Here is a 13926-nt window from a genome sequence, read left to right on the forward strand (position 1 = left end):
TCTTATTGTGTAGTGACTTGACTTCGTACATATTTATCATAATATCCAATATAATTTTTGTTTTTTTTATCTCATTGATAATTGATAGTATTTCGTTTGCTATTGTCAAGTGTAAATTGACAACAAAATTATCATTCATCTCATTCCACTTTTAATCGTCTGTCATTTCCACCGGTTTATCTCCAATAGCCGTCAAACACTTTTTTTTCTTAAAACTGCTTGTATCTTTATTTTCCACGGCATAAAATTGCTTCAATTGAACTTTGTTATCTCGTACATGTCAGTCATTATATCTACAATAATTTAAAAGACTGAAAAAATAATCTCGTCTTAATAAAAAATCCAAAAAAATCTTTTCTGATGTGGAAGATCAGTTTAGGAGCAACCACCGAACATATTTAGAGTTTTAAGAAAATAGTTTCTGATATCACTTGTTGATCCCACATGCGGCAACTTGAGATAATAATATGAAATTAAAATATAAAACTGAACACCGAGATTTACGCAGAAAACTGCTAAAAATTATTATGGTAAAAACCATGGGCGAGATGAGATGAAAAGAATTCCACTATAATATTTTATGGTGTACAACAACTCACTATATTTCCAAAGAGAACACACACTCTCTTAATACATGAGAACAAACACCTCACAAATATTATAGAACTAAGCACTCAAATGCTATAAGATAAGAGAGAACTCGATGAATGGATGAATGAAATGGTCGAATTAAGCCTTTATTTATAACCGAACTCTGAGTTATGAAACCGCGTTTTTTTTCGTCAATTTCACTAACTTTCATTAAATAGTCTGCCACCAACCTAACATATTGCCAACAAATATCAACTCCCTATAAAATATTTCTCCACAAATATTTTAAAAAAATTAGTTTTGATCATAAACGAATCAATTGTCATCATTTATCAAATAGTTGATCACCTTAGCCAAAGCCATAATTTTTTCCCCTCAAATGTTTTCATCATGTGAATATCAACTAAGAAGTTTTACGAAATGGTTCCTAATATAGTTGTGGATGTTGGGTTGTCTTTGTCTTTCCCAAGGTGGAACACCCTCTTATCAAATTTTTTTTTTTGGTGTTAGCATTAAATTTCAAGGATGAAATTAATGCCTATATATATGTTCTTTGAAACTATACACTAAAACATAAAAAATAAATATAAATAAATTCAAATCTTCTGAAAATTGTATTATAGTGAGATTATACTTTCAACGAAGGTTGATTATATCATTATGATTAGTTTTTTATGATTTGAGAACACGCAAACACTACTCTCCGCTACGCATTTGGTAAAACCCGGGCTAATGCATGCAGTAACCTGCAAATCACGCTATCCATGTAAACAAAACTGGGCAAACTTTGTGCGACATATTCTCTCGAAAAGATGCTGATACAGAGAATCGAACATATGATAGTTAGTCAAACGCTCACATACTCTATCAATTTGGTCACTTCCTTAGGGGTAATATTAATAATATATATTATTGTCACCAAAGATGGAATTATAAAATCAAATGCAATAATTCAATTACCTAAATGAAGGGACCAATCTAATTTTTTTTTTATAGGATGTAGGTGCTAAAAAAAGTGCTGCCAACAACCGAAATGGTAAATCCTGCTGAGGCGAAAAATATTCTCATTAGTTTAGTTTGTGAAAGAAGCAAGCTATGGCCCTTTGTCACTACTATTTATTAAACCTTAAATGTTAAAAAGAAAAGTCTCGTACGCAAAACGTGACCCACCCACATATTGGTTATATAAACGCCAATAATCCCATGATATGTATTCTTGAAATTAAAATTTCATTGTGTACATTTGAATTTTATCTTCGCCATCACTTATGATTTTTGTAAAACGATAAAAACTCGATCCTATATTTGATGATAAAGTTAAAGTCACGTGTTGTGATTTTGACCAGTATGGATTATAAATACAAACATGTCATTCGTCCCAGTCCATTCTTATGGTATGATTATAGACTTTGTCGATACTACATCGAGAGTTTTGTAGTTTACATTAACATCTGAAGTGAAAACGAAAAATTAATCATGGACCATACACGGTTTGTTTTCATATGAGATGTTATATAAAAATATATCGGGAGTGTAATTCTCAGTCCCGATATAGCATATACAAAGCATGTTTCTAGCTAGTTTTCTAATAAGTTTGGTCATTTGAATTTGAACTTCAATTTACAATTAAGGCGTTATGTGTTCTTGACTCAAGTTTACAATAATTTGAGTTAAAGAATAGCTATATCATCTTTATATTTAAATTTATCGTAAATATTTCATCATTTCATCACACGCTAATTAGGGATGGCAGTGGGTCGGCGGACTTGTGTAGGATTCTATATTCTCCGTCTTCATCCTCATTTATTATATTCATCATCATCTCCGTCCGGTATTCAATATATATCATCCTCATATCCATTGAAGGATTAAATATTCATGCCGCGCCCAAGTATTATATTACCACCTATAATTGTATTTTTTCAAATTTGAATTATTCTAAGTAAATTATAAATAACTACTAAATTGTTGAGAATGATNGTTTTTTTTTTTTTTTTTCAGAATAAAATTTTATTTAATCACAAATAAAACCTAATGGGAGTGGGACTGTGCCAAGACATTCACAAAAGGCTATACAATCATAACATCGAAACATAATTAAAGACATACTACAACAGGACAACCCGAAATACAGCAAAACAAAAAGCCAACAAACAAGAGGGTGTCCCGGAATACATCAAGCAAAATAAAACACAGTGATGGGCAAGGAGAAATCTGCAGTGAACGCCCACCACCTGACGCCCAAAGAAGGCGGAAAAACAAGATCAACCAGAGTCAGGAGGGCGCCCATAGGGCAAACTCGACTGAAGCGCCTTATTACGATAATACCTTCTCTGCTGGGAGCGCGTACGTCCAGGAAGAGGTAAAGATAAACACTCCGTCATAGAAGAAGTAAGAACAGGTGTCACACCACCAACACTACCCGAATCAAACGCCAATGAACATAATGGTGTAGAAACAGGGGTATCCACAGAAAATGCAATAGAAATTGGAGGATCACCCACAAAATCCTGGACAGCAGGAGAATCCTCAACCACGGGAACCGGAACATCCACAGGTGTAGAAACATCTGTAACAGAAGAAGACACGAGATCAACTATAGATTTGGTATTAGACGAGCGGGCCGAAGCTGTAACTGGCTTATACGGATAGCCTGCCGCAGCATTCCCCTCTACCGCGAGCTTACTAAGAAGTGACTTAACCCTGTGGGGACGGGTTTTGACAGTACCCGATGTCTCACCAGGACCTGACTCAGAAGGCAAATCCTGCAGTACTTCGTAATAATTCTTCGTAGAAATAGATCGATTCGCATCTTTTCTCACAACAGGCCTACGCCGGGTCCGATCAAAATTGTAACTAATTGGAAATAATATATATCCCTATTTTTTGAATATTAATTAATCAAACTAATTACAAAAATTGAATAAAATCAAAAGAAATTTTTTTTTTAAAAAAATAAAGGATACATCTTATCTTATGTTTGTTTATAGGGACACTGTTATATCTGTACTATCTACTACATAAGGGACTAGATGAATTAATTTTGGACTCGTGGTTTAATTTTTGATAAACCAAAAATACCCCTATAAAATTACAAAAACAGTTTATCTTAATTCAATCAAAAAATATTATAAAAGCCCATTTTAGTAAATTTTTTGTTTATTTATAACTATCGTATCTCAATATAATATCTATAATTTTCAAATTTTAAATTATCATACTACAATTTAGTCAAAAACTTGTATGAGACGGTCTCACTGGTCGTATTTTGTGAGACGGATCTCTCATTTGGGTCATCCATGAAAAAATATTACTTTTTATGCTAAGAGTATTACTTTTTGTTGTGAATATCGGTAGGGTTGATCCGTCTCACATATAAAGATTCGTGAAATCGTTTCACAAGAGACTTACTCATACATTTAACATAAAAATTTTTTATATATATGTATTTTAACTTTTCTAACGTGATAAGATCTCTAGACCTTTAACGTCGAAAATATAATTTAATGTCAATTTTTTTTATTTTTAAATATGTAAGCATTCATCACTGGCCAATGGATGCTAGCATATACTAAAATTTTACAATTATAATATTTATCCCCTATTTTATAATGAGTGGATATCATGTGAGACCGTCTCACTATTTTATAATGAGTGGATATCATGTGAGACCGTCTCACGAATCTTAATATGTGAGACGGGTCAACCCTACACATATTCACAATATAAAGTAATACTCTTAGCATAAAAATTAATACTTTTTTATGGATGACCCAAATAAGAGATCCGTCTCACAAATACTATCCGTGAGACCGTCTCACACAAGTTTTTGTATTTTATAATATAAATCGAACTAATTACAAAACAATTTATTACAATCCAAATAAATTTTTTTAAAAATAAAATAGGTACTAGTATATTGAGCTTGTGACTTTTGAAATAATTATTTTTTAATAAAGAAACAAATAATTAATTAAAATATATCAAAACAGAAAATATTATGTCAAAAACTTGTGTGAGACGGTCTCACGGGTCGTATTTGTGAGACGAATCTCTTATTTGGGTCATCCATGAAAAAGTATTACTTTTTATGTTAAAAGTATTACTTTTTATTGTGAATATGGGAAGGGTTGATCTGTCTTACAGATTAAGATTCGTGAGACGGTCTCACATGAGACCCACTCAAATATTATATATTGGAATCTAACTAGTATTTATTTTCAAATTCAATATATACACGTGAATCTTGTTATCTAATTAATAAAATCAAGAATTTTATTTCGGTTAGACTAGTGATATAATATATATTCAATGTAAACAATCAACTAATCAACACAGTGTCTAGATAAATAAAGGCTGAAGTAAGTGATTCATTTAAATAAACAAAATTTTATGGATGTTCGGAGATAACAACTCATGCGTCACAATTTTTTTCTACTTATGAATGAATTCACTAAAAGACTTTGGCTGGTACGAATCTTGTACAAACCCACTTCGATTAAGGCTTGTCAGTGTCTAAATCGAAACTCTTAGTGGTAATCAACACATCAAATTCTGGTTGTTTAAGAACTCTCGGTTCACCATAAACAACAAGCTTTTCAACGAGCAACTTTGAACGACTACAGTTGGTAGGGTAGCACAAGTTGATATTTGATGATCTGATATGAAAAATAGGCATATGTTAGGCAAGCAACATGCAAGCAGCTTGATATTTTAGAAAAAATAAGTACACTCGAGATATTGTATATTACAGATTGCGAAGCCTTAAATCATGTATTTGTTCCTTGTTGTTAGCGATTATTTGGAGTCCTTAATCGGTATATTTATACCAAAAGTATTTAACAATCGGAAAAAATTTTCAACGATCATCCATATTATCTCCTGATAGATTGGTATTGTCAATTTGTCTTCATCTTAAACTGCATTAAATTCATTTAGAAATTCTCAATATCAAATTTTAATAACTAAAAGAAAAGTATAATAATGATATTCAATTACCTAAATCACTGTTAGTGTAAGATAATACTAAATAAAATGATGAAAAAAGAATTCTATTTGCTATATAGACGTCAATATATGGTTAAGAAAAGTGAAGTCAGTTTATCTTTTAAATTATTGACCATATATAATAGAATAAATATATTTTTGGGTATATATTCAAATCAATATCGTATATAGAAAAATTTGTAAGGATGTCAATTCGGGTGGGTTAAGTCGGGTTGATCAATAGTACTATTCAAAAATTGCTCAACCCGAACCCGAACCCGAATCAACCCGATTTTGAATTTTTCTTAAAATTTTTTTAAAGAAAATTAAACAAAATTTTAAAAAATAATATTTTAATTTAAACACATAATAACTAAATCTCCTTCATATATATTATTTAAATTTGAAATTCTAATTGTAGAAAAATAAAATATATTTACTAAATCAAATAAACAATTGTTTAAAAAATAAAAATTGTTCAAAATAAATATTAAATAATGAAAATTTATTATATAAATATACGATAAATATTTTTTCAGTCATGCAATATATAAAATTGTAGGCAATATTCATTAATTATATTTTTTTGAAAAAAATTTTAAATTTTCGGGTCAACCAACCCAACCTGATCATTTTTTTTTCGGGTCAGTTATCGGGTTTAACCCAATCTGACCCAAATCTGAAAACCCCAAACTCAAGCCTGATTTTTTTCGGATTGAACCGTATCGGGTTGGTGGGTCGTATTTGATTTTGACACCCCTGAAAATTTGGAAGCCCGGCCGGGTATGAACTTCGAGCCAATTACGGGTCTCCTCATCCAATAGCCCAACATTTAACATGACTCAAATTTTTTAGTCCAAGAATGCACACAAGTATTATAAGAGATACATCATAAATATTGCATAACCAATTTGCTTGCTTCTGTGTACGTACTTTCACAAATGAAATTGAACTAAGAAGCCAAGAAATTCTTGAACCATTTCACCGAATCCTTGGCGTATCTCTTCAAGTTGTCATTGTAATCCACAAAGTACAGACCAAATCTTGAACTGAATCCAGCTCCCCATTCCCAATTATCAAGCAAGGACCATACGAAATACCCTCTAATATTGCAACCATCTTCTCTGAAAATATCATGTTAATTGTCAAGTAATTATGTGAATCGTCAAAATACATGGAAAGATAGTATGTAAACTTACTTGATTGCGGCTAGCAAGTTCGTTAGATAGTCGTTATGGTACTTAATCCGCTTCTCGTCCTTGAGAGCATCCTTAATGGACATAAATGGGTCGTTTGCATCATCCATGCCTATGAAAAAATGAGTCAAAAAATTGAGAGAAGATCACCAAATTAGCCCACGAAAAAAGCCATAAATTTCGATAAAATGTGTACTTAAGCTGACGTATACTACATTAGGTGTTGGAGAGTTGATCTTATTGTGTATCAAAATCAAACTTTGAGAACTTAACAGACTAGAATCTAAAATTGAACGAGTTAGTGAACCAAATAAACTATTTCCGCCAGAATAAATAACAAGAATCCTAGGTAACTCCCTAAGACATGAGATTTATTTTTGTAGGAAATTATTTGTTAGTCTACAATTTTTCAGTTTTTAATTTCTAAAATTCAAGAATTACATACCATTTTCAGTAATTATTATCAGAGGGTTCCCGTATTTCTGCTTGATGTAGTTCATCAAACTTCTAATCCCATGAGGCACGATATACAACCAAATAGAATTTGCCTGCGACGAAACAAATATATATATGTATATATATACTCAAACAAAATACAAAGTAAAAATAATAAATAAATAAAGAAACATCTTGATTTCTAAATGGCATTAATTCCATACATACCCTGTTAGCTATAGGCTTCCCGTTTTTAAATGCTGCAAATAATAAATATCCCAGAAATAATTTAGAATATGAAACAGAATAGATATCACTATATATTGCTAATTTGAGTACGTAACAAAGGTAGATCATACGTAAAGAAGAGGAGCCGGAATCTGCGAGGGAGTCGTTGAGCAAGACACCGATGATGTTTGTATTGTTAACGTTTGCGTACCATGTGGTGTAGTGATTTATGCCTATGAAATCAAAGGAACCCTTCAATTGTTTGGACTCGGCCTCGGTGAATCTTGGCAACCGGCTCGCCACTCTTGTTCTCATCGAGCTTGGGTAGTCACCAAATATGAGAGGCTCGACAAACCTACAAAATAAAAATTGTCGAGGCGTAATAAATATATATTGGAGATAAGATCAAGTGGTGCTTGGAATAGAGTACTTACCAACCCAAGCTGAAATCTAAGGTCCTTTGTGTTGCTTCGATGTCGGCAGAGGAGTTTGATGCCGGCTCGTACCAAAAGGAATCCAGGCTTATTCCAATTGAACCATGTTGATGTGGCTAAAAACACAAATAACATGGGATGACGGACCAAGCATGACTACATATTAATAGACTCGTGTAGCAACTATATTTTTATTCCGTCGTAAATAATTAACTCAATTTGTTATAAGAATAATGCGACTATTATAACATTAGGTGGAGGATATAGAAGTTAAGATTAAAACCATCCCAAGTAGAATCAATAGTGCGACTATTTCATATCCAATCATATCATCAAAGTATAATCTATCATTTGGAAGTCTCATTGCCATCACTTTAACACTAAAAGTTCAAGCTAAGAACGAGACTTCGAAGTTGGATGACACTAGATGTTCAATTACCTGATATTTTTGCTTGTAAACATGTACCACAGAAGCATGCGATAGAAGCACATTGTGGGCAACGACATAAGGTTCAGTAGCCGAGTTCCCAGCCTTGCAAAAGGCATGAAGAATGATGGAACATCGGCTCGGAGCCTGAAGCCCGACGTCGTATCCTTGTACAGCAAAGGTGTGTGGCTCATTGAAAGTGATCCAGTTCTTCACCCTATCACCAAACTCCTCGAAACATGTCTCCGCATACATTGTAAAGTCTTTTCTGTCAAAAATTTAGTACCATTTTCAGAGAACTTTTTAGGGAAAGATTAATGTATCGTTTTCATTGGAGTAGTATTATTACATGCTTTGAGGATCCAACCAGCCAGCGTATTTGTCTTCGAGACTTTGGGGAAGATCCCAATGGTATAGTGTCACATATGGTTCGATTCCTAAGTATAAAAATATGGTAAATAAATTTCATTTTTGAAGTGAGAAAAATACATTGGCCGAATATTTCATTAGAACAGAAATGCAGTATTCTAACATAAAATTTGTATATATTAAGGTTAATAAATAATTTAATAAACAAACACAAAAAAAAAAAAAAAAAAAAAAGGTTACCGTTGGCTAATAAAGCGTTGATGAATTTATTGTAATGATCGACTCCAGCTTGATTGATTTTCCCAGTTCCATCTGATCACAAATACTCAAATGTAAGTATAAGTTCACAAGCAAATTTAATTTCATAAAATTTTATTTTATTTGTCAAATATTTGATTCATCAATTCTGATGAAAAAGAATAAAAAAACTGCCCAAATTAAAAAAAAAAAAACTGAAATTTAACAACACATATGACTAAAATCACGAGAAAACACACATATAGAATCAAAATCATATAAAAGAATGAATTTACTGGGGTAAATCCTGGACCAGGCAATTGAAAACCTGTAGGCATCCATGCCCATATCTTTCATAAGTTGTATGTCTCCCTGTATCAAATGAACCACTAAAATTAAATCTAGCTTTATATTACTATTATATTACTGTTGAAAATTAAGATGTCATCCCTCGAAGATTGAAGATTGAAGATTGAAGATTGAAGATTGATGTAGAGTAGTAAAACTGACAGAATAGAGGTGATATTGATTGGTGGCAACATCCGCATTGCTAAAATCAAGAACTTTTCCTGTGACATCGAATCAAAATTATAATTATGATAATATTAGATGTTTTAAAAAAGTGATTATAAATTTTTTTTATAATCTAAATATTAATCATGTAAAAATCGATGCTATTTTTTTTTTGTCGTTATGAAAGCAGTTGATGAATCGAATGAAATAAAAAAAATACGTAATTTTACCAAAAGTATGAGCAAATGTGTCCCATATAGTTTGACCTCTTCCATCCTCTTTCACAGCTCCTTCAAACTAATCGATAGCAGAATCAAAATCACATGATTAGTTTCCTCCATCTCGAAGATAAGAATGACGTCGTAAAAGGGCTAAAAATTTTTAAAAAAAACTCGTATAAAAATTGAAAAAACCCATCAATGAACAAATAGCTGTAGGATAGGCCGAAGTGATTCGATTCAAGTGAAATAACAATTTGCAAGGGATTGAGACAAAATAAGATTTGTTCAATTTGAAAGATGAACAAAAGACAACTCAAACAAACTCTACAACAACTACTCTGCAAAATTACAAGATTTTCTTCGTTCAAATTTCCTTTATGTTTATTAGTAGGTCTTCTTTAGGTTTTTCAGCCATTTCTTTCACTTTTCATCGAACTTTGTAATAATTTTTATGTTTATTAGAATTTCTCTTAATATTGTATCTACATAAAACATGTTTAAGGATTTCCCAAAAATTTCCAGCGTCGTTTACATTTTTTTCGGTTGTTTTTGTGTGCATATTAACTTAAGAGACTATAACAAACAATCAAATTTAGTATTCACTTCATTTTATTTGTGAGGAGTTATATTTTCTACCATTGCATGCCTTCCAACTCATTATACTTATTTACAAACAACCCCACATCTTTCAATATTTTGCAGTTTCACCCGATAATTAAATAAACTTTTAACTTTGCTAAATTATTTTCCAGCGTTGAACAAGTTATTTTATTAACCGTTTCTCAGTTATTTTATTGATCTTTTAATATGTAAATAGATAATGAGTAGGTCTCTTGTGAGACGGTCTCACGAATCTTTATCTGTGAGACGGGTCAACTCTACCGATATTCACAATACAAAATAAAACTCTTAGCATAAAAAGTAATATTTTTTCATGGATGACCCAAATAAAAGATAATCTTAACATAAAAAGTAATACTTTTTCATAGATGACTCAAATAAGAGACTCGTCTCACAAAATACGACCCGTGAGACCGTCTCACACAAATTTTTGTCATAGATAATTTGTAACTTGTAGTAAACTAGACTTCAAGAGACCTATATCAAGAAATGGGGCTCATATCAAGATTAAGCCGAAGGAATAAACATATCCAACGATTATTATTGACTAAATACGTGGAGTTCGCAACAACCCGAATATTTTTTTTGGCAAAACAGTGGTCGAACATCACCCTCGATTGCATTTGTTTCTTTTTACAAATCCAATGGCCATCGCATACGTGATTCTCCGACTTTTTCACATACCTCTCCCGACTATTTTTGGTTTTCCTCAACAACTTGAATCGTGACAAAAAAGAGACCCATCAATTAATTTCCAAAATTAGCCTACCAATAAATCCATTTGTCGCATTGTGTATTGCTCATGGACAGCTCCCTTTTAATAAAAAGTCCTTATATGTGGCTAGAGTACATTTTTTGAAAAATTATGGTGCGGATACACATTGAATCAGTCTATTTTACACCAGTTATATCACACCTAATATGATTTAAGGAAAAAAAAATGTTTTTGTGGACCCCACAATAGTTTTTGTTTGGGCAAAAACTATTGTGAGACGGTCTCACGGGTCGTGAGATGGATATCTTATTTGGGTCATCCATGAAAAGTATTACTTTTTATGCTAAGAGTATTATTTTTTATTGTGAATATCGGTAGAATTGACCCGTCTCACAGATAAAAATTCGTGAGACCGTCTTACAAGAGACATGACCTACTCTTTTGTTTGAATTCAGAACTTGGATTGATTATGTTGTATTAAAACATAATCGACATAACATAAACTAAACCATACACACTTGTCTCATACTCAATCTTGATTCAAAAAATTTAATGTAGAAGGGATTTTGAATTTCAAATCGCAAGTTAAATATTTTCCCAAAAATGGAAAATTAAATTTGGATTTTTTTTTTTGCAGTAAAAAAATTAATAAATAAATCCTTTTAGTTTACGTTTTGTTTCCTTTACAAAAGCATTAACTGCCGTAGCAATTCAAATGAAAGGCACTCTCTAATGGAGATGTGTTAGCCTTTTAGCAAAGTTTGATTAGTACTTAAGAGGTGTCTTTCAAGCAAAACAAATAAGGATTATACAATATTAAATATTTTTCTTTGTTAAACAAGAATGTGACTTCAAATTTCTTCCAAGTGAAGACTGGACAAAATCGAACGGAGTCTCGTTCGAATTTTGTTTTTTACTCTTGAGGTCGATTATAAATTTTTGTATGAACTGTTTTCACAACACCTAATGGAATCCATCAATCTAAAAGGGAAGATTTCGCGAGACTCTCTTTGGCAAACGGATCGATTATTCAGGGCATTCGACGGATGCTCCTATTACACTCGTAATCTCTGAAAGATGAGAACCAACTATGTAGCATCGACATCGAGAATTCAAATATTGTATACGTCATTAGTCTGATACTTTGCAGGAACTACTCGTAATAACGAACTGCTCGGAAACTTTGAAACAGATAGAATTTACTCTAATTTTATTCGAAATAATTTTTCAACATGTTCGAGTTCAACTACGAATTAAATTCTTTATGAAACATATAAATGTATGATCAAGATTTTTTTTAAAAAAAAAAACCTAATTAAAAAAAAAAAAAAAAAAAAAAAAAAAAAAAAAAAAAAAAAAAAAAAAAAAAAAAAAAAAAAAAAAAAAAACCAACCTGATAAGCAGAAGACGCGGTCCCAAAAACAAAACCTTCGGGAAAGCTTTGTCTACTGATATTCTGGCCACAGCATTCTTGGATTTCAAGAGCCACGATAAATACAAATATTAAAGAAACACCTTTTTTGAGCCACATTGTGAAATTATTAAATTTACGTATATTTATATATGAAAATGGATGAATGGGAAGAAATATCGTGTAGAAGAAAAATGGGATGGCTACTGAATCTTTACTATTCTGTAACAATGGTGGATTGTGTGTGTGTGTGTGTGAGAAATGAAAGAAGAGAGAAAGAGAGAGGAAGGTGACTCTGTTATATGTAGAAGATTAGCTATATATAACCACGAAAACTTTATATTATTTTTTATTTAAAATTTTTTCAAATAAATAAATGTATTTATATATATTAATTTTTTTATACGCATAAAATACAAAATTGAATTATGGAGTGACACGCTCACACACACATGCACACACACGCACATGTGTATATATATATACACACAAAAACTCTTGTGAGACGGTCTCACGGATCAATTTCATGGGTCGAATCAGTTATTTGGGTCATCCATAAAAAATATTAATTTTTATGCTAAGAATATTACTTTTTATTGTGAATATCAGTAGGGTTGACCCGTCTCACAGATAAAAATTCGTGACTATCTTGTTGTGATTGATCCCACTTAGCGCCTCATTTATCTCCTGTGAGTTTTATCAATGGAGGGATAATTTGACTCGGTTATCTTTTGTGCCATTATATATATTGCATCCGTAGGTGTTTTGTGAGACGGTTTTACAGATCTTTATCTGTGAGACGAACCAACTTTGCTCGTATATACAATAATAAGTAATATTTTTGACATAAAAATTAATATTTTTTTCATGTGTTACCCAAAGAAGAGATATGTGTCACAAAATAGATTTGTAAGAGTATCTCACAAAAAATTTTGTGTATATATAGTGTCCATTTGTGCGTATGTAGAAACCCAAATCATTTCTAACTTTTCGGATACATTCTAGTCTTTCCATCTTTTGGTTCGAGTATCAAATTAGTGGCTTTACCAATTTGTTTGTGTTTTACACTCGGTGTAGAATCACTGACAAGTAAAATAATAATAATAATAATAATAATAATAATAATAATAATAATAATAATAATAATAATGGAGGTAATTAAATTCGGTGGAAGTAATTGAAATAAGTTAAAAATCGGGAATCTAATTGAAATTTTTGATTCCATCCTTCAATTATAGATATATTAATGTCGCGTATTTCATAGTCAAATGATTTTTCAATTATTTTCTACGCTGTCCAAATTAAATTTCCATGTCCATCAATTATTCCTTTTCCATAATTTGTTTTGACCTCTATGATTTTAACCAAACCCGCAATGATTAGAAATTAGAATATGAATTTTGTGAAAAGTTCTCACGGATTTATATATATGATACAGGTCAACCCGATCAATAATTATCATAAAAAGTAATTATTTTGAAATAATAATAAAACTTTTTCATGAGATGTGTAGGGTTGGAAATCCACATTATAAAATTGACT

At 31.4% G+C, this 13926-nt stretch overlaps 1 protein-coding gene across 1 annotated transcript; it reads right to left on the bottom strand.

Annotated features, from left to right (window-relative positions):
• Positions 1-6506: 6506 nt before the first annotated feature.
• LOC140989308 (beta-glucosidase 6-like) lies at positions 6507-12639 on the bottom strand. The gene is made up of 13 exons (XM_073458482.1): positions 12367-12639; positions 9647-9713; positions 9414-9472; positions 9200-9275; positions 8907-8978; positions 8647-8734; positions 8310-8565; positions 7871-7986; positions 7568-7791; positions 7437-7468; positions 7219-7321; positions 6777-6885; positions 6507-6701 (listed from the first exon to the last, which is right to left on the bottom strand). Exons 1-13 carry the CDS (start codon positions 12502-12504, stop codon positions 6530-6532), a joined length of 1512 nt encoding a protein of 503 aa, XP_073314583.1. The 5' UTR covers positions 12505-12639; the 3' UTR covers positions 6507-6529.
• Positions 12640-13926: the final 1287 nt, after the last annotated feature.

The sequence above is a fragment of the Primulina huaijiensis genome, chromosome 12 (genome assembly GCF_012295235.1).
Source record: "Primulina huaijiensis isolate GDHJ02 chromosome 12, ASM1229523v2, whole genome shotgun sequence".
In the NCBI taxonomy this organism is placed as follows: domain Eukaryota; kingdom Viridiplantae; phylum Streptophyta; class Magnoliopsida; order Lamiales; family Gesneriaceae; genus Primulina; species Primulina huaijiensis.